Source organism: Podarcis melisellensis (assembly GCF_964234715.1).
Source record: "Podarcis melisellensis genome assembly, chromosome: 8".
Taxonomy (NCBI): domain Eukaryota; kingdom Metazoa; phylum Chordata; class Lepidosauria; order Squamata; family Lacertidae; genus Podarcis; species Podarcis melisellensis.
In genome coordinates, this window is record NC_138540.1 from 51390787 (window position 1) to 51416098 (window position 25312).

Genomic DNA, 25312 nt, shown 5'->3' on the forward strand with positions numbered 1-25312 from the left:
CAAGTGCTAAATTCCAGGTTAGTCAATAACAATTTTTTCCTCATCCATTTGTGATTAATTGTGGATGAGGAGGCTGACTTGGTGTGCAGTACTGAGACTTGGTGAGCTGGGAGGAGTTAGTCTCTCTGGGCTGTTCCTTTTTGGGTACTCAGTGCAAGCATAAGTATAGGCTTGTGAGATCTCTATAGGAATTCCATAAGTCATCCTGTTCAGTCATGTGCCAGGCTTGTACTGGGGTCTAGGGATTGATTAGGGATTCTGCTGGTGTATCAGCCACCCTGCTTCCCATTGGTTTCCCTGCCTGAGCTGATGTAGATGGTCCCTAAGTTGATGTTGAGGAAGATTGATCTGGGAAAATTTGCCGAGACCATTCTATCCAGCTTGACTGGCACGCATATGAAAGCCTTGGCTAGTCTGTGGTTATGCAGATGACACAATGCTGCATATTATTATTGTTTCAATTGTTTCTGTGTTTCTTGCTGGTTTTAACTTGGGTTTTTTGGCTGGGCTTATTGCCTTGTTGTAGTGTTTTTATTCTGAATTGTGTTTACACAAACCACCCAGGGAACCTGCTTTGAAGTACAATATATAAATGTATTCAATAAATACAAGGCAACATTATTGCAGGGCAACATTTGCATGGGGAGAATTGGTGGACAGTTTAGGTTCTTAACCACTGTGGTCTAATTGACCCCAGTGCCATGATTAGTAAAACACTTCTCTTTTTTAAGCATAGGGTGATCAAGACATGTAGAACCATTCTTATTTTGTTGTTCCAGAACAAGTCTATAACTTCTTCCAGCCAGTGTAAATGTTTAAAAATAAAATATTGGAGAATAGTTATACTGAGTTTCCCAGGCACATTGCATTATGTGGCAGTTAATTTAAGATTAGTACAGTTGATACAGCACATTGCTGCTTCCTTAAAATATCCTAGTTTATAACATTGTGTCCCCAACAGCTGTTGGAGTTTGTAGAAAACCCGGCAGTAGTAAGGCCATGCTGGTTCATAAATGTCAAAATGCTGTATTTACCTTATTGGGGCCAATTAACATGGGCAACTTTCCTGCCAAGTAGTATCTTTCTCTGCCTGTCCCGCCCATCACTTTGGTGTAGAATCTAGGTGAAATTTAAGCTGGTGAAGAGCACCCCCTCTTGATTAACCCTCATTTGGCACCTGGATATAGCTTTCTGAATGCTTAATAGGTGAGCCAGACTAGCAGCCTTGTCAGGTGATGTCTCATCTCTTATTCCTGGGATACAGTGATTATGTTCCCCACAACACAATGGGGAGTTATTGTAGGGAGTGATTGTGAATTTTGATTGTATTTGATACATTTCTTGATGAGCCAGGAAGTCAAGTCACTAGTTGGGTTTAAGTAAGCTGCTGTCATTTCTGTTCAGCAGTAAAGTGATATTTAAAGTACTGTAATTCCTTCACTGAGGTCCAGCTCTGAGGGCCTTCTGGTGGTTCCCTCACTGTGAGAAGTGAGGTTACATGGAACCAGACAGAGGGGCTTTAAGGTAGCGGTGCCCACTCTGTGGAACGCCCTCCTATCAGATGTCAAGGAAATAAAAAAGTATCTGACTTTTAGAAGACATCTGAAGGCAGCCCTGTTTAAGGATGTTTTTAATGTTTGATGTTTTATCGTATTTTTAATTTTCTGTTGAGAGCTGCCCAGGGTAGCTGGGAAAACCCAGCCAGATGGGTGGGGTATACATAATAAATTATTATTATTATTATTATTGTTATTATTATTATTATTATTATTCATGAGTTACAAAGATTGCAATGAATGTATGGGAACTATTTTAAGTGGTGGTAGTAAAATTCATATTTAAAGTTTTTAAAGTAGGTACAGCTACAAAAATGTATACTTTGAGACAAATTCGAAACCACTGGACTCCATAATCATGCCTTTTAAATTATTTGGACTCATGTAAGTAAATGTATTTATGTATGACTTACAGTCCTAATGCATTAACGTCTGTTTTTTAGTTTTTGGGCAAAGCCAATTTCTTTTACAAAACCGGGATTTAGAAGTTATCTTTTTTTCTTTTTTATTAGCTCCTGGGTTATAGTGAAAAGCCAGTAAACCTACAGATGTTCATTGGGACAGCGGATGATCGTTATCTACGGCCACATGCCTTCTACCAAGTGCATAGAATCACGGGTAAAACAGTTGCTACTGCTAGTCAAGAGATAATTATTGCAAGCACAAAGGTCTTGGAAATTCCACTTCTTCCTGAAAACAATATGTCAGCCAGGTACGTCAAAAGATATGTTCAAGCAGATCAACATATTGCATTCCAGGTTTCCCAGCCATATTTAGGGAGGTGATGTTACAAACTTCATAGGAAATGTGTGCTATCTTCTAATGATGGCTTCTCAACAGTCGCTTCATTTTAAAGAAAGTATTCTCCAGATTGATACAAGATTTATTATGGATGGGTTTTCTAACCTGTAAATGACACACTGAAATGTTTTCTGCTATATAGTGTTTCTCCTAAATGAAAGATTACCAGTTTCTTGCAGTAGTTTAAAGTTGTTGTTGCGGCTGCTACTGTATTTTACATGAAATGAATGAGAAATGTTTTTTACAGTAACGTGAAGCAGGATTTTTTGGGTGTAGCTGTCCCTACGACAGGTGTCTTCAAGTTACATTTTGGATTGTTTTTTAAACTATATCTGGATTTTTATGGGTGTAAATCATCTTGACACATGTAGAAGGTGGATCATAAATACATTGGCTAGATAATAACTGATTCACTTACTTTTTTGTATTTGCTTATTAGAATTTTAAAGTAATTTTTATTAGCCTGTAAGCATATTCAGGATAGCTGTTTGTTCTCTCTTTCACTCCCTGTGCCTCTACAATTTCTGTATGATTCATATTGATTCCAGAAATTAGTATTTTTTTAAAAAAAACATATACACAGCTCAACTGTAAAAAACCTCAGAGCGATTTACAAAAATTGAAAGTTTTTTTCAAACAAAACAAATGTTTCTAGTCCATGTAATAGCAAAATACTAAGATCTGACCAAATAGGAATGTTAAAATAGATTGGCTCAGATGTAATGTTTTGATCTCCAAACCCATGTTTTGGCAGGTTAGGCATTTGCATTCCCTCCCCTCATCCACTCAGATTTCCTCCTTCCCTTCCTCCTTTGCACAAGTCATAGTTTGGGTGCAACAGTAGACTATGGTTTGCTCAAACTAGGAAGAGAGTATGTGGGATAAAGAAGGAGTCCATGAGCCTTCACCATGTGGTTTGGAGGGATAGGAATGTTGTATTCAAACTGACTTGGTGAATTTGAGCTTAATCTAACCCTCAAGATTTATTAGTTCAGATGGAAGAAATGTGATACATGAAGGTAACAGTTGCTGAATGAGGCTTGTAACAAGTGCACCCTAGCCACCAGCTGTAGTCTGGCATGTGCAATTTTCATGAGCATTACTCATGAGAATTTCATTGGCATATGTTAACTATAGGAATAGTCACCCAAGGTTCTTCCAACTCCCACATTTTCAGAGTGGACCTTAGTGTTGGATAGTTTGTCTACTTCTACCATATACCTGTGGTGTGATACTTTGCCTGTTTAGTGTTTTGCAAATTTAAAAAAGTATCCAGTTTCTTCCACATTTTATTATATGCATAGTTTGCCATTTCAAAATGATAATTTCATGGAAAAATAAGAGATTGTTTTGTTTCTTTGTGTGGCACAGCTGCGGTTGCTTCTAAGGATGACTCCTGCCATTTTAAATAGCATTCTTTGTTTCTGCATTTGTTAATGGTACTGGGTAGAGTATTGAGACTGTATTCCCACATAAGCTAGTAAAGAACAATGTGCATGGATGTTGGTTTCATGTCTGACAAGCATTCAAACAGCAAGAAGGAAAATATGAGTAACTATAAAATATGCATACTTGAATTATATAAAAAGAAACATCTGACGTACATTTTCATTCAACTCTCTGTCTCCCATAGTATTGACTGTGCAGGTATTTTGAAACTCCGCAATTCTGACATAGAACTTCGTAAAGGGGAGACAGATATTGGAAGGAAGAATACAAGAGTGCGGCTTGTGTTTCGAGTTCACATCCCACAGCCTAATGGAAAAGTCTTGTCCCTTCAAGCTGCTTCAATACCTGTTGAATGCTGTAAGTTTTCTCTTCTTTGTGTTGTGTTCCTCATTGAGTACACTTAATAAAATAAAAACTGATTTCATGCTGGATTTATCCCCTTTTGATGCTAATTTGTACTCATTTTTAAGTTATTATTTTGTTGTGTTGAGTTTTTCCCTTTGTTAGATTAATTGGCTAGATCAGGCTTCCTCAACCTCGGCCCTCCAGATGTTTTTGGCCTATAACTCCCATGATCCCTAGCTAGCCGGACCAGTGGTCAGGGATGCTGGGAATTGTCGTCTCAAAACATCTGGAGGGCCGAGGTTGAGGAAGCCTGGGCTAGATCCATATTGATAGTTATAGAAATACATAATATTAGAATTCTGAATTTAGCATGGCAATATATATTGCCTTATTATTAGCTGTGTGGGGCTTCTAGCTGGAAGGAAATACTGGTATAAAATTAGATGCAATTTACACGCATAACATTACCTAAATGGATAAAGACTGCCAAATTACTGTCAAATAGATCCAGGGTTTTGGTTTTGTGTTGGGCTCCTTTAAAAGTTAATATTGGTAGGAGAACTAAATGGGATTTGCAGTTTTGTGGGAAACAATTTTATTATAAAAATGGCATGCATCAAATACTCTAGGAAAGCAAACTGCACAATTTCAGAAGTTTGGGTGTAGGAGCTAGGGAGTTATGATAAATGAGTGTAGCGGGAGATGGGGAAACTTCAGGTTTGTGTTCTGCTGTATTGGCACCAAAAATCAGAAAGCTGATTAACAGGAGTGGATTGTGGGGAGATGGTACAGAGACAGAGGGATTCAAATGTCTAGCATTTCCAAGGAAACACCCCTAACAGAACTAGGAAAGACTACATAATAGACAAGAACAAGGTGATATGTTACTTTAACATCCATTCCCAAAAGTTGATTTGAGAGCCCTGGTAAAATCCCTCTGATTGGAAGCTAAAGAGCTCTTCTTCTCCCTTAAATGGCAAGCTTAGGGAGAAGTGTTTCCATTTTTGGAGATCTACTGCACAGTTTTTTTAACAGTCACATTCCCCTCAATCAGTTTAGAGGTCCCCACGTGTGTTTGCAGCATTTCTGACGATTCCCCTTCAGCTAATAAAAGCTCTGAATATGTCCCAAAAGCTCTGAATATGTTTTTTATTTGGAATTTGTCCAAATCTGATGTATACCCTCACAAAATAACTTGCATTTTGATATAAACGCTTTTGAACCACAATTTCTTTTGAAAAACATTATTTGAGTCATGTAGCATTGTTTTCAACATGGGATTTTCCACCCATTTTAATAGCCTAAATTGTGCCTCATAGCAGATTTATATAAAATTTGTTCTAGTTTAGCATTTTCCTTTCATAGAAGGGGCATAGTTGACTTGGAAACCAGCTTAGTGATAATGATATATGGATATGAAAAACTTGTTTTCCTCTCCTTTAGGAAAATGAACACTGCATGATTACCAGCACCTATCTACGATAATAATTATGTTTAAATGATGCACACTGTTTTAAATGGTAAATACAGGCTTTGGCCACCTTACCCTCCTAGCTATAATTCTAGCATGCTTATTTATATTTGTACATCTTTTTCACAAAGCTCAGAGATCGGCTCAAGAACTTCCTCAGATAGAGAAATACAACATCAACAGTTGCTCAGTAAATGGAGGCCATGAAATGGTTGTTACTGGATCGAATTTCCTTCCAGAATCAAAAATAATATTTCTTGAAAAGGGGCAAGGTGAGTATATAACACAACATTAGTGAATTATATATGTGTGTGTGTGTGTGTGTGTGTGTGTGCATGTGTGTAATTGTAGTATGCAATTTAATATAGAATGTTTTAAATATATAAATAACAGAGCTACTAGCAATATATAATATAACTGCAAGTACTTGGCAATCATTTTTAATGATTTTAATGCAATTTCCCAACATTTTTTCACAATTTGTTTAATAACACAAGTTTAAGATTATTCCACAAAATTCTACAAAAATGTAAAAGTCAATATTATGTAGTTATTTACCAAAAAACCCTAAATTATATTAATTTAACCAAAATATCATTTGAATTCTCAAATCATATTACAACTTTTCATCAGCCCTCATTTTGGAAATTGAAAAATTCAACACACCCTATAACATTTCTCATCAGAAGTGACATTAGAAACTCGTGTAGAGCAACAGCCACTGTTTCTGCACATTCTAAGCTTTAGCTGCTTAGAATTATTGCAGAGTTTTCCCTTACCAAGGTGCTGCTTCTTACTTTCCCAGTGATTTTTAACCTGGTTTGCTATTCTTTCAGCAGGTGAAGGAGCCTTAAGTCTCCCCACCTCCCAAGTGTAGCCTCTCTTTGCACTCCTTTTTTATGCAAGCTATTCTGCAATTGCAGCAGCCACTAGTTATGAATTAATTATGAATGTGCCAAAACAACAATTTCCTTCTCTCCCCTATTTCAGATTCCTCTTTTAAACCTACCTTTTCTATACAGTATTCATCTTTCTGGACTCTTTGCTAGCAGTTAAATCAAGGCAATTCTGTGTCAGTACTATGCATAACTCAAATGTTGGGGATCTCGTGCATTGAGATACCTTTGGATTTTTAAAGGAAAACTAGCATGAAGGATTTTTACAGTCTGTGTTTTGTCTATCATTAATTATTAGATTGCTTTTTTCAGTAATTTGATACTTCAACTAAAATATTTCTCTTGATAGATGGAAGGCCCCAGTGGGAGGTGGAAGGAAAAATAATTAGAGAAAGGAGTCAAGAGGTGAGCTTTCTTTTAAACGTGGGGAATTATTTTTAAATGTACTGTAGCCTTGTAAGCAGCTTGGCAGACACTTGAGCACAATGTGGGTAGCCATAAATTTTCTCATTTTAGCAGAAAGGTTAAATGTTTAAGTATAACTGATCTACTTCATGGGTGTTTACATATCAGTAGGGGTGCAATAAATGTTTGCAGAATGTAGGAGCTAGCTAGTTTTTCTAGGAGTTGGCTTTGAGCATGGCAGTTAGACCAGAATTGGCCGGTAGGAGGACGTTTTATGTTCTTTCTGCAAGGACTTCACTGAAAGGTGTCAAACCCTACCTGGAATTCAGAATTTCTGATGCAAAGCCTTTCCTCCATTGAGTGCTGTGACTATTATGGTTGCTCAGGAAGGGCTTATCTCAGTGGTAGTCATGCTTTGTGTGCAAAAGAGTGCAGCTTTCAGTCTATGCACATCCAGGTGGGGGATGAGAAAAATTCCATTATGAAACCCTAGAGAGATACTGCCTGTCAGCTCTGTATTGTCTACATTGATCATGTAGGCCAAAGAGCTGTATCAATAATGAGGGGGAAAGGCACCCACATAATCTTATTGCTGCTTAATATGTTTGAGAACTGAGTTCTGGGTTTGAAAGAGCTCCTGAAGCTATATCCTGGGAAGGCTAGATTAATATTAAAAAGGTTTCTTTCTAGAGTACTATCTGGAAACAAAGAGAAAAAAAGATATTAAAACAGAGGAGGTGGAAAAGACTAAAGATAGGCGTCGGAGTAGTGGAAAGGAGTTGAGCCCAGGGGCTTGGGATGTAAAAGGAGCCAAAATGGTGTGAAGAAAAAAGGGGATAATAGATTTCCAACATACTACAGCAAATATAGCAGAAGTCCTTTATCTACCTTTTAGCCACAGAGAACCCAGCCATGTCTAAGAAGTTGAATTTATGTGCCACTGACATGTCCAGTAGTATAGATGTTTGGTTAGCAAATGAAAATTCTGGAATATACTTTACATAATTAAAAGATTAATATGATGATTTGTCCTGCATCAAGGAACTGTTTATAAGAAATTTAAAATCACAGTTAGATTTTCTGTGACTTTTAAGGATACAAAAGAAAGGGAGTGGAGAGATGGGGAGGTGGCCTATTGAACTTTCCCAGCGATGGCCATTCTGTAAAAAAGATGCCACCACTTAAAAGTCTCTGCCTGGTAGCCTAACAAATAGTACAGTACTTTAGAGGAGAAAGCATATGCTTTGCCAGCTGATCTTGGAGAGGACGAGGCTTATTTAGGGGAAGATGTTTGCTCTTGCTTTTAATATGCAAATTTCATTCGTTTTTCATTCAGGCTACAATTGTTCTTGAAGTTCCTCCATACCACAACAAAACAGTTACAGCTACTGTCCAGGTGCAGTTCTATGTTTGCAATGGCAAGAGGAAAAAAAGTCAGTCTCAGCGTTTTACTTACACTCCAGGTACATACATACCTTCTTTCTAGTATAAATCAAGGGTGAAATTCAAAATGTTCTTTGTTTCAAATTTCAATAGCACTTAACCTGGATTTGGGGTACCTGTTTTTTAAAAATTATTTTTGCAATTATATTTGGCTATGGCTATTAAGGTGCCTAAATTGGATCTTGATGTTTTGTACAACACTAATTCTTGGCAGCTGATAAAAGGTTGAGAAGTCCATCCAGCGGTATTTTGAAAGCATTAATTGTAGACCCAAGATCAGGGGAGAAACTGTTTACCTTTTGAGCTTGAAGGTTAGAAATAGGAAAAGCCCTTCAAAATGCAGAATAAATGTGAATACAAAAAAAAATTCCTTCCAGTAGCACCTTAAAGACCAACTAAGTTAGTTCTTGGTATGAGCTTTCGTGTGCATGCACACTTCTTCAGTTACTTCAGATATGTGTATCTGAAGAAGTGTGCATGCACACGAAAGCTCATACCAAGAACTAACTTAGTTGGTCTTTAAGGTGCTACTGGAAGGAATTTTGTTTTGTTTTGACTATGGCAGACCAACACGGCTACCTATCTGTAACAATAAATGTGAATGTCAGTGCTGGGTGGAAAATACAGTATTTTCACTTTTAATACACATCTCTCCCACTCTTGACAATCTGTCTCAAACCAACCATATACAACTTACTCAGATGTATATAGTATTACTGTCTTGAGTTAAACATATCAAGATGTCTAAAACAATAGTAATGGTACACACATTTTGTAAAATTATGCTATCTCACTACACACAGAGATTATTAATTTTGAAAGCAAAATTTATTCCTATTATCATGACTGTTTATGTAAAATAAACAAGCTATGCCATAAAATGACAGTCAGACTGATTCAATTATTATTATTATTATTATTATTATTATTATTATTATTATTATTATTATTTATTTGTACCCCGCCCATCTGGCTGGGTTTCCCCAGCCACTCTGGGTGGCTTCCAACAAAGATGAAAGATACACTAAAATGTCACATATTAAAAACTTCCCTGAACAGGGCTGCCTTCAGATGTCTTCTGAATGTCAGGTAGATGTTTATCGCTTTGACATCTGATGGGAGGGCATTCCACAGGGCGGGCGCCACTACCGAGAAGGCCCTCTGCCTGGTTCCCTGTAACTTGGCCTCTCGCAGTGAGGGAACCGCCAGAAGGCTCTCGGAGCTGGACCTCAGTGTCCGGGCAGAACGATGGGGGAGGAGACGCTCCTTCAGATATACTGGACCGAGGCCGTTTAGGGCTTTAAAGGTCAGCACCAACACTTTGAATTGTGCTCGGAAATGTACTGGGAGCCAATGTAGGTCTTTCAAGACCGGTGTTATATGGTCTCGGCGGCCGCTCCCAGTCACCAGTCTAGCTGCCGCATTCTGGATTAGTTGTAGTTTCCGGGTCACCTTCAAAGGTAGCCCCACGTAGAGCGCATTGCAGTAGTCCAAGCGGGAGATAACCAGAGCATGTACCACTCTGGCGAGACAGTCTGCAGGCAGATAGGGTCTCAGCCTACTTACCAGATGGAGCTGGTAAACAGCTGCCCTGGATACAGATTTGACCTGTGCCTCCATGGACAGCTGTGAGTCTGGTCCTTCAGGGGCACAGTTACCCCATTCAGGACCAGGGAATCCTCCACACCTGCCTGCCTCCTGTCCCCCCAAAACAGTACTTCTGTCTTGTCAGGATTCAATCTCAATCTGTTAGCCGCCATCCATCCTCCAACCGCTTCCAGACACTCACACAGGACCTTCACCGCCTTCACTGGTTCTGATTTAAAAGAGAGGTAGAGCTGGGTATCATCTGCATACTGATGAACACCCTGCTCAAACCTCCTGATGATCTCTCCCAGTGGCTGCATGTAAATTTTGAAAAGCATGGGGGAGAGGACAGAACCCTGAGGCACCCCACAAGTGAGAGACCAGGGGTCTGAACCCTCATCCCCCACCACCACTTTCTGAACACGGCCCAGGAGGAAGGAGCGGAACCACTGTATGACAGTGCCCCCAGCTCCCAGCCCCTCAAGACGGTCCAGAAGGATGTTATGGTCGATGGTATCAAACGCCGCTGAGAGATCCAGCAGAACTAGGAAACAGCTCTCACCTTTGTCCCTAGCCCGCCGGAGTGTACTGCTTCCTACACTGAATGTTGACTTTGCATACTGAAATGGGTCTCAGCTTTTTAAATTTTGCATTAAGTGCTTGTAAAAAGTTCTTCATTTTTCACAATTTCCATTGCTTATAATGTGAAACTCTTTAGGTAATATAAACCTATATGATCAATAGTTGTGTATATTTCATTCACTACTTTCAGCAAAGATTGACTCTCAAAGCAGCTTACAATTAAAATCTATACAAAGACAGCAGAGTTAGATATATGTGGGTGATTATAGCCAAGGAGAGGAGGGCACAATATTTTCTGGTTCTTGCAGTTGGTAGCAGTTCAGGTTCCAGGCTTTTCTTTCTGACTTCTAACAGCACAATTAATTCTATTATAGTTAAGTGTGGCATAGATTCCATCTTGAATATGGGACTTGTGCATGCAATCTCTAACATGTACCTTAATAAAGATGTATATTGCTTACTGTGGCTGGGAATGACATCTGCATGAGACTCACATGGCTTCTTTTGGTCGGGATCGATTATACAGTGGTACCTCAGTTTACAAACTTAACCCGTTCCTGAAGTCTGTTTTTAAACCAAATCCATTCTTAAACCGAGGCACGCTTTCCCTAATGAGGCCTCCCGCCGCCGGGGGCCCTTCCACCGTTCAGCTTCCGTTCATAGACCGAGGTAAAGTTCGCAAACCGGAACACTACTTCCGGTTTTGCGGAATTCGTAAACCGAATAGTTCGTAAACATGACTGTTCGTAAACCAAGGTACCACTATATGGCGATATGCATGGCCTTGTACTGACTTGGGATAAGGTTGCATCTTCTGTGACCAAGTTCTGATGTCCGTCATTTTATCTGAATTTAGTAAATAGTTGGTTTTCTTATTTCACAGTTGTACTAAAGCAAGAGAACAGAGATGAAATGGATTTGTCTTCAGTTCCATCGTTGTCCTTGACTCGTTGTACAGGTGTTAAAGGACTCTCTTCTCTCCAAACTCAGCTGCCTTCACCAGATCCAGGGCTCTCGCATGATAGTTTACTTTCTACTTCACCTAGGAGCCTTGTATGCCCAGTTCAGCAGACGTACACATCCATGGCATCCTCACCAGTATCTCAGTTGCCACACATCCAGAATAGAAGCATTAGTCCAGGTGAAGAGCATCATGTTTTGTCTCCAGCTGTAGTCCACCAATCTTTTCAGGTAACATCAGCACCTTCTGCGAGGCCTTCCTACCAGCCTATGCAATCTAATGTTATGTTTAATGGACAGACTGGTCTTCCCATGAACTCTGCTTCCTCCAGCCAAGGCTATGATGCAATTTCCTTTCAACAAGATGCAGCTGTACCTCCATTGATAAACCTTAGCTGCCAATCTCTACCAACAATGCCCTATCTTTCTTCAAGTCCAGTTTCAGTGTCAACTTCAGCTGCAACAGGAGGGCATCCTTCAGTCCACCCAACTCAATCAAGACAATCGTCACCTCATTTGCAGTCAATGGGATACCATTGTTCAAATCCTCTGCAAAGTTCTGTCTCTTCCACAATGACTCAGTCCCTGGGACACCCTTCCACACAGTTGCAACAAGTTACTTACCATTCTTCAAATCCAGGTAACACTTCATCGCCATCCCCAAAACCTTCTCATTCATTGGGCCATTCACCACGATCTGGGCCATCTTCTCCACAATTGCAGCCTATGCCTTACCAGACTCCTAGCTCAGGACCCACTTCATCTCCTCCTCCAACTGCTGTTGGTCACTCTGGACAACAGTCCCCACAGGCACACAGCCCAGGCTTGGGTGGAATTCCTGCAGCTTCATCTTTGATGCATCATAACATATGTGACTCATCTCCATTTTCACCAGAGGAATCAGCTGTTAACATTAAACCTGAACCTGAAGATCGAGAGTTGAATTTTCAGACGATAGGGTTGCAAGACATCACTTTGGATGATGGTAAGTGATGTTATAAGTGTAAGGTTGAATGCGTTTTTGCTTTTAAAAAAAGCAGTATATTGAAAAAGAAAAGGGGAAAAAATAGTATAATAAAGGATTAAATTTAATAATAATAATAATAATTAATAATTTATTATTTGTACCCCGCCCATCTGGTTGGGTTTCCCCAGCCACTCTGGGCGGCTTCCAACAAAGATAAAAGATAAAAGATACACTGAAATGTCACATATTAAAAACTGAAGGGCTGCCTTCAGATGTCTTCTGAATGTCAGGTAGATGTTTATCGCTTTGACATCTGATGGGAGGGCATTCCACAGGGCGGGCGCCACTACCGAGAAGGCCCTCTGCCTGGTTCCCTGTAACTTGGCCTCTCGCAGTGAGGGAACCGCCAGAAGGCTCTCGGAGCTGGACCTCAGTGTCCGGGCAGAATGATGGGGGAGGAGACGCTCCTTCAGATATACTGGACCGAGGCCGTTTAGGGCTTTAAAGGTCAGGCATTTGAAGAGCCTGATACATACACATGACCTGGTTGTTGGCTTTCCTGTTTGTTGTAATATTGGTTGCAGGTATGCAACTGGGAAAGAGTGCTTGAGCATTTCATATGTGTGTTGAAGTCTGCTTTCTTGTGAGTTATATGTATATCAGTGCTTTTCTATGCACAGAGAGCCTCTAGGTTAGGTGGACAGTCATCTTTTCTTAAGTCATTTAATGTTTTAGTGTTTGTTAGTAGGTATAACCCTATGTTATAGGAAGTTTAATAATGCCTCTCTAAACATGACTTTGTGTCATACTTTGGATGCAAATCAGATAGTTGAAGAAAGCATTGCTTGCTCCATGTGACATTTGGAGATGACTATTGTATCTCCTCTCAATCTTTACCAGGCTAAACATACTCAATTCCCTCAACCAGGCCTCATAAGGCTTGGTTTCCAGACCCTTGAACATCTTGGTCACCCTCCTCTGCATACAGTCCAGCTTGTCAATATCCTTCTTAAACAGTTCATAGAAATAATTGATAAAAGAGACTCCTAAATATTTGCAAAGCACAAGCAATTTTTGACAACTGACTGAGTGTCCAAAGTGCATAACTTGCATCCACTGATAAAGGATGCTCAAGTCTCCTGGAAAATCTACATACATTTCTCTTATTTTTAAAAAACAATTATATAAAAGAATCCGAATAGTGGAATGAGTAGCACAGTTACTTAGATTTTGAAAAGATTTCAAGATACTTGAGAATTTTTCCATGAAATGTTCCTGTTTTAGTGTAACAATATGCAATCTTTGTTAACTGGTCTGAGGTTATGTTAACCTTGATTTATGTTCAGTATCAGATTATGATGACGTTTTGCTAATCTTCTTTCACTTCCTTATCCGTTGTATCTCCCATTACATAAAGCTGTGGATTAGAAAAGCAAGGAATAAGGCTGTGGATTTAGGAGTTTGCTTTGGAACTAGCCTATGAGCACATAAGGAGGGCTCATTACTTCACTTTCCCTATGAGCAGTATTTTTGGTATAGCACTTGAAAGGGATGTTGCGTGATTAGTAAAACCTACATGTCCTGAAGAATTCATCCAAAATGTGTTGGGCTTTGCAGTATTTTATATCATTTGATAAAGTTAGATTTTAAGCACCATTTTGAATATCTCATTTTTCTTTGTTGCCATTTTGTTTTTGTGCCTTTTGCTTTTGGTGTTGTGTCCCCACCCTCTTCGGTATTTCAGAATAGCTGAGATGACATGAATACAAGCCCACCTTCATTAAGAGGGTAACATGAATCGCCCCTTTTCAATTACAGTAAGCCTGCTACTTACGCACATTTAACTTGTGCACATTCAGCTTTATGTGCTTGGCAAAAAAGTATTTTTTGGGGGGGAAAAAGGTGGCTGGTGTCCAGGGAAAAAGACTTTAGCAATCCCACCTGCCATTGAACCCATATTTGTTACTATACAGTATGTGATTTTGGCTTTAGGTGCAATCCCTTGAACATAACTGCCACATAAGTTGTGGGCTTAAAGTGTTTTGGATGCTGTCCTGCTGGTGGTGGTTAGGTGACTAGAAGACATTAGCTCAAGTGTGACTCCAGTTGCTCATCTTGTAACTTGAGATTCTTGGTTTTAAAGGCTCTGGGGTTCAGGAGTGGCACAGTTCCCTGGAACTCTAAAAATCAGGCATTTCTGTGTAAATTAGGTTTAGGGTCTTGAACTTATAAGAAGATAGTAAGTTTCCCCAAAATTTACTTAAATTTCAAGTGAAAAACTTTATATTACACAATACAGTAATAACCTTTCCAAATTAAAATTGTTCTTCAGGAGCTCTGTTCCAACCTATGGGCATAGAAAAATAATTTGAGTATCAGATGGAGATGTCATAAGTTCCTAACAAAAGCATTTAATTCCAGAATATCATGTAATTAGTAATGATACAATGGAGCTCCTTTTCAAATGTACATAAATGAAAAATTTGGAGGACTCATATGGTGGCCACCTAGTATATCTGATCATTCTGAGGAATTACAATAAATAGCTAAATGGAGTGATTCACTTCTGCTTCTTGCGTTGCCTGGGCACAGTTTTAGTACTTCTCAAATTTAAGGCTTATTTGCCGTGTCATTTGTTACATTCTTACTAGTTTGGAGTTTTTATCACATTAGAACCCAAGTGTGGTGGTGCAGTCTTGTCTGTTCCTAATTCAGAAGCAATATAACCTAAGGATCTGCTTTCTACAGTTCATACCTTTCTTCCCTGAAACCTTTGTTTTCTATTCCACTTACTTAAAAATACCACAATTTATCTTGTTTGTTTGCTTTTAAATATTAGATCATAGAATTATACTTCTTGAAATCCAAACCTTTAGTCATTTCTAAACTAGGATTACTGGCACATTCATGACTCAGTTGTATTGTGATTCACTTGCATCTGAGCAGAGGTTCTACGGTTTGCAGATAGGTTAATGCAGCTTGCCAATAGACTCTTACTTTAAAGATCAAAAGGCAAAGCAGATCGTTCCAGCAACTTTATCAAGTGTCACTTGTCACCTGTTCTGCTTACAACTATACAGCCTCAAAATAATTTCCAAATGGTCAGCAGGTAATCAAGTAGTCCAGAATGCCAAGTTCTCAAGCTACATGTAAACAGGATTCCTTTTTTGCTCTCCCCCACTCTGGAGTATCTTGTATAAAATACATACTGCCTAGAAGTTTATAAAATTGAGAGTAATTCTATAAACCCAACAGCTCATAAAATATTAAGAAACACATAATTCCTTCTTCCTGGTACTTCTACTACTGGCACAATTTTATCAGATGAAATGCTACCATATGCTTTTTCAGGGACTACTGGCCCCTTCCTTGCATACAGCAACTCTTCTAACTGTGCTTTTAGGAATAAATCCAATAGATATTAAAGGCACTTATTCCTTGGTAAATATATGGAGGATTCCAGTCAAAAGCCATAGTTTTTTCTTAATATTGCTATCGGTTTTGGCATCACTGTTCTAAGCATTTGTTAAAAATAAACGTCACTTAAGCCAAATATTTGAAGGCTCAAATGAAGAGAAACACCAGTAACTTGCATAGAACTTTAACACCTCCTGTGTTGTTTATCCAGTATTTAGTCTAGGTTGTCTCCTATTAGGCCGTACAGAAATCAATGAACATTACTAACTTAAGTCCACTGATTTTGACTTAGTTGGATACAAACCACATTCATCTGAAAAGTCAAAGCCAAATGTGGATCTCTTAGGGAAACTTTTTATGGTCTTAGAGAGGAATAAAGTGTTAAATAACTAAAGATGTGAAACTGTGCAGAAATATATTCCAGTTAGCTCCCCAAATTGAATAAATGTGGCAAACGTGTGTGCTGCAGACTTTGAAACCTTTAACTGCTGGCTGTAAGATATCCCTAGCTGGTTTAGCTGCTGAGATGTTTTGGATGCATTTTAAGCTCATAATTTTAAACTGTCTCGACCAAGAGACCAGATGGAGTATTGGTGGGAAGGAGGTATAAGAAGAAGGTAGTCCTATAATAGTGGTACATAACTGTTACTGTGTGATAGAGGATGCAGGGTGGAATGTAGGAAGCTGCCTTACGCAGTGTCAGACCATTGGCCCATCTACCTCAGTATTGTCTACACTGAATGGCAGCAGCTCTCTACAGGGTCAGTCAGGGGACATTTCTAGTTCTATCTGAAGATGCCAGGGATTGAATCTAGGACTTTCTGCATTCAAAGTAGTTAGTTGCTCTACCACTGAGCTATGGTCCTTACTTACCCTTGAGAACAGGGAATGAATATTTGCAGATAACCTTTGTTTTTAATCTAATTACAATTTGAAACAGATTGTGTTCACTTTTTTGTTTCATAAAAATAACCTTGGTTCTCACCGCAATCAATTTCAGTATGCTTTTGTCAACAGAAAAATTAACTGAACACTTAGCAGTAAATGTCTGGCTATCACAGAGTTAAGGACGATACCATGTATAATTCTAGAAGGCAGAAGCAGTCTAATTCCAAATAATGTTTATTCCTCTGTGTTCTGATGTTTAATAGAAACATGCAGATGCAGCCATTGACTTGAACAGCAGTGTGTTCAATAGCTTGCAGTGCATATAAGGACAGTGTTGTCATTTGTAATATGATAGGATTGACAGTGGATTTTACTGTATTTTATTTCTGTACTAAGGCATTATTTTGAATCAGCATCAAAATTGCATATTTAAAAGAATAAAAGTGCAATACATGTAGTCCCCTGTCCTCTTACCAGTAGACTGACTTGTTAACTACAGTGGTACCTCGCAAGACGAAATTAATTCGTTCTGCGAGTTTTTTCGTTCTGCGAGTTTTTTCGTCTTGCGAAGCACGGATTCCCTGGGTATTAACGGTTTTAAGAAAAAGGAAACAAACTCGCAAGACGTTTTTGTCTTGTGAAGCAAGCCCATAGGGAAATTTGTCTTGTGAAGCAACTCAAAAAACGAAAAACTCTTTCGTCTTGCGAGTTTTTCGTCTTACGAGGCATTCGTCTTGCGAGGTACCACTGTAATCAGCTTCTAACTTTAGAAATGTGGCAGTATGTTCCAAGTCTCTTAGAATAATAGAATCATAGAACTGGAGTTGGAAGGCATCCCAAGGGTCATCTAGTCCAACCCCATGCAATGCAGGAATCCTGGCTACATCCCTACATGTGCTCAAGCCACCAACTTTCTCGCCAAATGCACTGACCCATTGAGCCACCCGAGGACCTTTGGCATAGTAAATTATTATTTTCAGTTATGATGGAAAGATTTTGCCAGCATACATTCAAACCATTCAAAATTTAATTATTTATTGTAAGCTCTGCATGTGACATTCCTCAGTACTTTCAATTTTATTAAAGTTTGTAGGCTGTTAAACATTGTGCTTCTTTAATTCTTTGCCCATGCTGACTTTGTGTGTAGTCCCAAAACAACTTCCTGGCCAGGCTGCAGAGTGTGTGGCTAAGAAAAGTGACCAACTCAGCCCCGAAATACTGGCCAACGGGGGCAGGAATAAGGGTAATGATAGAGGGAGAAAAAGAGACTTTGTCATCTTCTTCTTCACCAATCTCAGTCCTGCCTGTGAATTTTTACAGGCACTTATATTACTACTATTATAATTTATTAAATGTATTTACCCCCCTTTAGCCGAGGATCACAGAGCAGTTTATAGGATAAAAACACAAAATGCATAATATGACAAACAATACCACCTCCATACATAAAACATTGATTTCTCCCTTTAGTGATGAGCATTAACTCTGCATTTCCACATTTTAAATTTAAGCTGTTGCTGCTATGAAATTGCAAGTTTCTCAAAGAAACTGGGAAGAAGAAAATAATTCCTCTGTCTGTTTCTGGACATGTTGGGACTTTGAGCACAGGACTAGGATAATGCTGCAAAATTTATTTATTGTCAAGGTGATTTAACTAACTCAGAAGCAGTATGGAAAATAATTACCTCATGGGCCCACTACGCTATAGAAAAGGAACTGCAAGGAGAATCAATCTGTATTAAATCATGTTCTTGACAAATTCAAACATTACTTTTTTAAAACAAACTTGAGGTTGTCAGCCCTTGGGGCTCTTTGAAGGCATCTTAGCAGAACTGCTAGGTATTGCCAAAATTGCTTGGAAGCAATGACAAGTAGACAGGGAAGAGCTTTTAGGGTAGGGAATGTGATAGCACGTGCTGCAGCTGAGAACAAATCCATTGAAGCTCAAGCATAGCTTAGACTACTGGAGCATTGTCTGTATCTATTTTAAGAGTTCTGTTTTCCAGAGTGCCTCACTGTGTGCTCTTCTGCATCTGATGGCTGATGCCCACTGACACATCTGGCAGTGTAGCTGGAGAGGGGGGTTGCCGCCAATTGAGAGTATTGCTGAGTTGCATATTTGTTTTGCACAATCATTAGCTGTAAAAGAGAAAGCTAGCAAGTGCAGGACACGTTGTCTGAAGCAGGCCCCCCATATGTTTTTGCACTCCCATCAGTCTCAGTGTCAGGGACTGGCTAGACACTAAGGAGTGGTGGCTGGATACTGATGAGTGGGCACCGGGAGAAGGGACCAGTGGAATGGCGGAGCCTGTAACAGCCGGGACAGGCAGGAGAGCAGCAGGATTGACGAGTGAAGAACCAGATGCAGGAGGATGGAAACATAGGTCAGGCTGGTGTAGTCAAGGACTTCCACACCTCCTCCTCCTGCCCCACCTCTCCTGCTCCTCTGTCTCCCAGGGCCAGAAGTGGATTGAAGTATGACTTTTGTATAAGATGACTCCATTTCTCTTATTTAGAAATTAAGGCATACCACATGACATAGGTTTCTGAATCCATGCATTGTTTACACCTACACATCCATTGCCAAAAATTAAACAAAAATTAAAGAAGACAGCTTGCTTCCAGTTGCATGCAGCTTCTGCAGCCAACCGGAAGCCACAGAAGGTGTGCCAGACATTCAGGTTCTAAAGAACATTCGCAAACTGGAACACTCACTTCTGGGTTTGTGGCGTTCGGGAGCCAAAATGTTCGACTCACAAGGCGTTCACAAACCAAGGTACAACCGTATTCCAACCAAAAGACAAAAAAAAGACTGCTTTGATGCAGGGCACATCAGAGTGCATCAGAACATTTTTGTAATGCATGACTCAGTTCTGAAAATGTGACGTAATGATCTCTACTCATGTGCAAAGTACATCACACTGCTCTGTGAATCTTTGAAAAATGGGATAGGAAATGTCTGAAATTCTAACTTTCAAAAAAGCATGATCTCTCCAGTCCCTTTGTATTGTTTAAAAGCTTAGTTTCATCCTGCATATGTTCTTTTCAATGGTATAGAGATTTTTAAACCTGTGTAGCTTTAACTGTGTTTAATATGAAATTATATAAATATCCAGAATGGAGTTTGGTAAATGTACCACTCAGAAAACAATATTTACGAAAACTGAACAAATACATTAATCCTTTCTCTTTCCTTTCAGTGAATGAAATCATAGGAAGAGATATGTCACAGATCTCGGTGTCCCATGGAGCAGGGGTGGCTCTCCATTCTTCGCATGCATCTTCTGCATCTCTGGAGACAGGACTATCAGATGGAGCTCAGTAGCTACTAAGCTTGTGACTTAGTGATCCAGAAAACTTCGCACTTTTCCTTTGAGTAATGCTTCATCCCCCTCCTTAGATTTACTGTGCTTCCGACTTTGTGGCCTTGATGATCTGGAACAGTGGATCCTTTGCATAGCTGTTCTGGGAGGGTGGGGAAACGGTTACACTTCTAGCTTCCTAGGATGCTGTAAAAATTACTTTGTAAAAATAGACACAAAGAAGCAACCCAAGATACTTTAACCATGAAAAAATACCAATGAGCTATGCTTGTTTTGTGCATTTAATAGAAAACTTTTATATTAAGTGCTTAATTGTATGGAGAAATATAGTTTTGCTCTCAATATGCACAGTACTGAATGTGGGAATTCTTTTTTAAAAATACACATCTTCATATGCTGCTTTTCCTTAGAGATATTAGGACTGTAATATAAATTTGTATACCTTTTTGGGGGTCTTTTTGAAGAGCCTTTAAGCTTATATTGTTTGAAAGAGAACTTTTTTTTATAATGAAATCTTCCAGAGGCACAAAAGTACCTGTCATCTTAAGCCAATGCCTTGGAAGTCTTGTGTATTAAAAAATAGCATTTTCTTTGGACTTTTAGGAAGCAAAGCCAAATGTAGGTCTGTTGTTCTTTATACATTGAAAATCCTTGGTAGGCTGCAAAGAGACCATTCCATCATGGAAATATTGGGATTAAAATGACATTCCAAAATCTAACTTTTATAACTTTATACCCCTTGCTAGCCCAGGCCCCCCTATAAGTGAAACAGGTTTTTCTAGTTCAGAAAAGTTTATAAAATGCTAATTTTTAAGGAGAGAACCAAGATTTTTGGATGCTAAAAAGCCATGCTCTATAAGGAAACCTTTTGGTTGGAATAGTTTTAAGTACGGGTTATCCACACTGTCTTGAAATCCCTCAGGTAGGGTTTTTCACTTAGTCCATGGTGTGTCTCCTCACCCCCACCCCACCCCTAGACAAATCCAATTTATATCTCTTGTTACTCAGACTTGTTTCTTAAAATATTTTCTTTATAACATTTTGATACTTATGTTCATGGGGATTCCTCCTTCAAGAAATCTGATTAGTCCCAGTATGTAGTAAAGGAAATGTAACAGGTTTTGATAAATAGTGAAAAACTGTTTAGCCGCTCATGCTCTTAACAGTTGTGCTTAACACTGCTGACAGAGGCAGCTTTTTCTAGTAGTTAACAGACATCAGGGCACACCCACCATGAGTTTCTCTCCTGCAAGCGCTATTGAAATTAGTGGGGACTGCCCTTCTGCAACTCCTGTTGTACTTCCAGCAACCCACACCATCAAGGAATCATGTTTACACTACATTTTGAAATTTCAGACCACCCTGAATAAAAAAAATCATGATTGGAGTTGAAACATCAGAGTGACACAACTTTGTGTTAGTATTTCATACAAGATGGGCAATTACGAATTCATAATCCAAACATGTAAGATCCAGAATCCCCGTTAGATAGTATATTTATGTTGCTTTTTGTATGAATATTGAGTTCTTTTAAAAAATTGAAAATCCAGCTTATTCAGCTTTGACTAGCCAAATAAGAAAGAGGGACTCCAGATTGCTAAGAAAGCAATCAAGTAAATATTAATCTGGCCTGGCCTGTTGTAAAAACATTGTAAGTCTTAACTGCATCCCCAGGATATATGTGCAGAAAGAACATAAGAGCCCATCCAAATCAGGCCATCCTTTTCTGGAAATCTGTTCTAACTCTGGCCCAATGCGTTTTAATCAATTTCCCACATCTCCTGTGAAGAGAGCTTTGTCTTCTTTAAGCTTCCTTTTAGCTATCAAGAGGGCACTTACAGATATTAGCCCCAACTGGCAATGTTCTGCTGACTGATTTGTCACTTGGTCTGCCAGTGGCCCACCATTCAGTGTAAAATAAAATACAGTACATTCAGATGTTTTTGCTTATCTTCAGTGGAAACATAATGCCTGTCTTCTACAAAATTCCTGAAGTTTAGAATATATATATTTAACCTTGACAGTCAAAGCAAATACAATTTTGGGAGTTAGAATTTACAATTCAAGAGGGAAGGAAGTGGCCTTCATATGAACAGCTATCTTGAATGCTTTAATCAGGTAGATGTCAAATTGGAGTAGCTCTTAAATTCATCCCTTTCCCCCAGTAAATTTGCTTTTAATTAACTTTTTGAGATATGTAATATTATTAGAATTAGACTACTGTTACTAGCTTGTCATATATAAATATTAGAAATCAAAAGGAGCGATACTGTCATTTGGAAAAGATAGTCTCTCTGTAGTGTTGCTTTCAAGTGAGTCTGTCTTCTGTTCACATAAGTTAAATAGCTTTAAAATAAGCTTAAGTACAGCTAGTTACATGTGTAGCACTTCACTCCTTTTTAAATTGCCTTAGCCTTTTCATGTCTAGTTGGTGACAATTCCTGCATTACAGTTTTCACTCCGTAAGTAGTAATGGGTCTCTAGTAACCAGTGGTTGCAGGGAGATTTCAAGTTTTCAGAGCTTTCAATACACCGTGGAGTTTTATGCTCCTTGGTGGTGTGTGGTGTAGCCTCTTCCCTCTCTAAGTCCTCCTGAATAGTTTTGAATTTATATTTTTCCTAAAATGTGGGAACCCAAACAATCCCGTGTTGCTATGCACTAAGTGAGCAATCCACCAAAAGCTGTACCATTACAGCCTCTCTCCATTTCAGCAGGGCTTGCACAGGGGAGCCCCTTGCAAGCAAGCTACTGAAACAAATTGAGATTTTTGCAGCTGTGGAATTGGCGGATGGTTCACAAAATCTTCTGATGCCTTTAAATACCTTGATGCCTGTAGATGTAGAACTGCTTTCCTATTTAAAACAAAAACATAGACTTTGGGTACTAAAAATGGTTGTATTTGCCTTGTAAACACTTCAGTGCAAGGGTCTTAATTTTATTTTAATGTTTTGCTTGTGTGATGCTATAGATTTAAAGACTGTTAATCTTGTGTAATGTAGTGGATATAAAAGCACATGATTTCTATTGGACTATGCAACTTACAATTTTCAGCAGCAGCCGCCTGTGACTGGCACTTTGGCATCTACCTTGCTAGCCTCTCCCGCCTCCAAATCTGCACAATTGCTTTCTATGCTGATGTCCAATTTTTTTAGAAAAATATTATGGGAAGCATTCAAAAACAACTCTCAGCAGAAAGAGTGGAGGCTTTTGTTAATCAAATGAGGAGGCAGTACATGGCCCATTTGATATGGGCTACTAAAAGCAGTTTTGGCTTTACCAAAGTTTGACCACAATCTGGCACTCATTGTAATAAACTCTTCATCAGAGAAATGGAACTGCCATCCTTTGTAAACCAAAGATTAAAGAAGAAAAAAATGACAAATTTTGTTTGTATGCAAACAAAACTTTGAAAACTCTATTTTTGATACACAGAATGAATGTCATTCCTTGAGAGGTTTGGAGACTATTCAAATTGAAGTTTTATATTTAACCATGTGGGACAATAATGATTTTAAGACTAAAGGTTACATTCTAGATGTTTACAGAGCCTTGTATTGTAATTTCATGTACATTTTGTGTATTAAACCTTTTGTAAGTTATGATTGCAGTGCTACATGCAGAAATACAAAGGGAAAAACTTGCGTTTTAGGCTCTTGAATCATAGTGTTGAAATAAAGAAGAAAATGCACAAAAACGTATGTCTCCAATGAGGTGTGTGTACTATTTTGGGAGATTTGGCATGTTTTGCATGAGATGAGACTTTTCTCATGACCTTCTTGGTCCTTGGAGGATTTTATATTTTCTCCAGATTCCATAGAGATGCCCAAATCCATTCCACAGTCTCTTGACTGTAGTGCGCTTTCCACAGTACCTGTTCCACACAGTTCCTGTTTCACAAACTGCTGCGGTAACATTTAGATAACCCAGGAGCCAAATAGGCTTGCATGTGATTTAGAGTTCTTTCCAAGCAGTGTTCTGTCTGAATATCAGGAGGAGCACTCCCCCCCCCAATGCATTTTATGAGAGGCAATAGTTCAATAGTAGAGCATGTTATTCTGCTTGTAGCATAAGGTTCCCAGTTCTGTCTCTGGCATCTTAATTGAAAAATAGTCTTTCCCTTAGTTTTCAGAGAGCCACAGTGCATCAGAGCTGCAGATTTGTTGCAAGATGGGCAGTATGTTTCTAATAACCCACGCTACACTACCTGGTGACAGAAGGCTTGCCTGTATTGCTAAGGTGCCAGCTGTAAATACAGGATCAGTAGCTTTGAGGTTGGTAGTAGTTGCATCTGTCTATGTGAGGAAAGAGCAAGGATCCAGACCACATGACCTAGCAAGAGCCCCTGACCAATTTAGGATTAGCCTCCTGGACGGCGCCTCTGCCTATATGGATGCTCCTGCAATATAAATAGAGGGGGTAGATGGAAGTGCCAATGATTTCATATTAAGCCATGGTGGCCTAGGCTTTCTAAAGATAGCTTGGGGAGGCTTGAACCCTGCTCCACATTCTTACCATGTAATTAAGAGCTGTAACGCTGGAGCTGCAGATCGATTGACAGGAGGATAATTTGCTTGTGGGTTCAGGCTTTCCTCTCTCTGTAATCTGCTAGTGCTTGTGTGAACTGATGAGGCCAAGAGGTGCCGTAAAATGACTTACCCTCTGTGGAATGAAATTGTGACTCAAGCCCCCTCTCATACCTCTGCTGTGTCACATGGGGCAATTAGTCCATAACTCATTCTAGGCATCATCGCCTTACGATGAAGAGTTGTGACAGAAGCAGTTTGCCCTTCAAGAGCTAATTGGGTAGATGCACTTACTTGCCTGCCTACACTAGAAGAATTCTTTTGCTGGAACCCAGGAGCTAAGGGGTTTGTGTGCTGGTTCTGGGTCTGCAGAACTGGGTCTTTTGCTTGCATGTTTGGTTAAAGAGGTGTGAATTGTTACTTTTCCCCCTCATTAAAATATAATCAATTTTCTCCCTCAAATCTACTCCACAGAATCTGGAGAGACAGATGGTATTGAGAACTTAGGCTCTGCACCTCGATCCTAAAAGGACCATATAAATTACTAAACAACAACCATCCAAGTTCACACCTTTTCTGAATAACCTATTTTATTCTCTCTCTCTCCCTATTACGAAAATGTGTTCATGTTCCAGTTTTATCACCAGCATGTTGTCATATGTTTTTGCGTTTCCCTGCTGGTGGTGTTGTGTTTGGAT

The 25312-nt window shown here is 39.2% G+C and overlaps 1 protein-coding gene across 1 annotated transcript in view; it reads left to right on the forward strand.

Annotated features, from left to right (window-relative positions):
• The window catches only part of NFATC3 (nuclear factor of activated T cells 3), a 52340-nt gene extending 28555 nt beyond the window's left edge, over positions 1-23785 (forward strand). The window contains exons 4-10 of the mRNA XM_081920269.1: positions 2069-2268; positions 3991-4163; positions 5754-5894; positions 6868-6923; positions 8260-8386; positions 11419-12480; positions 19968-23785. Coding sequence (XP_081776395.1) covers positions 2069-2268; positions 3991-4163; positions 5754-5894; positions 6868-6923; positions 8260-8386; positions 11419-12480; positions 19968-20092 — 1884 coding nt within the window. The 3' untranslated portion in view covers positions 20093-23785. The remainder of the gene's footprint in view (positions 1-2068; positions 2269-3990; positions 4164-5753; positions 5895-6867; positions 6924-8259; positions 8387-11418; positions 12481-19967) is intronic.
• The last annotated feature ends 1527 nt before the right edge of the window (positions 23786-25312 follow it).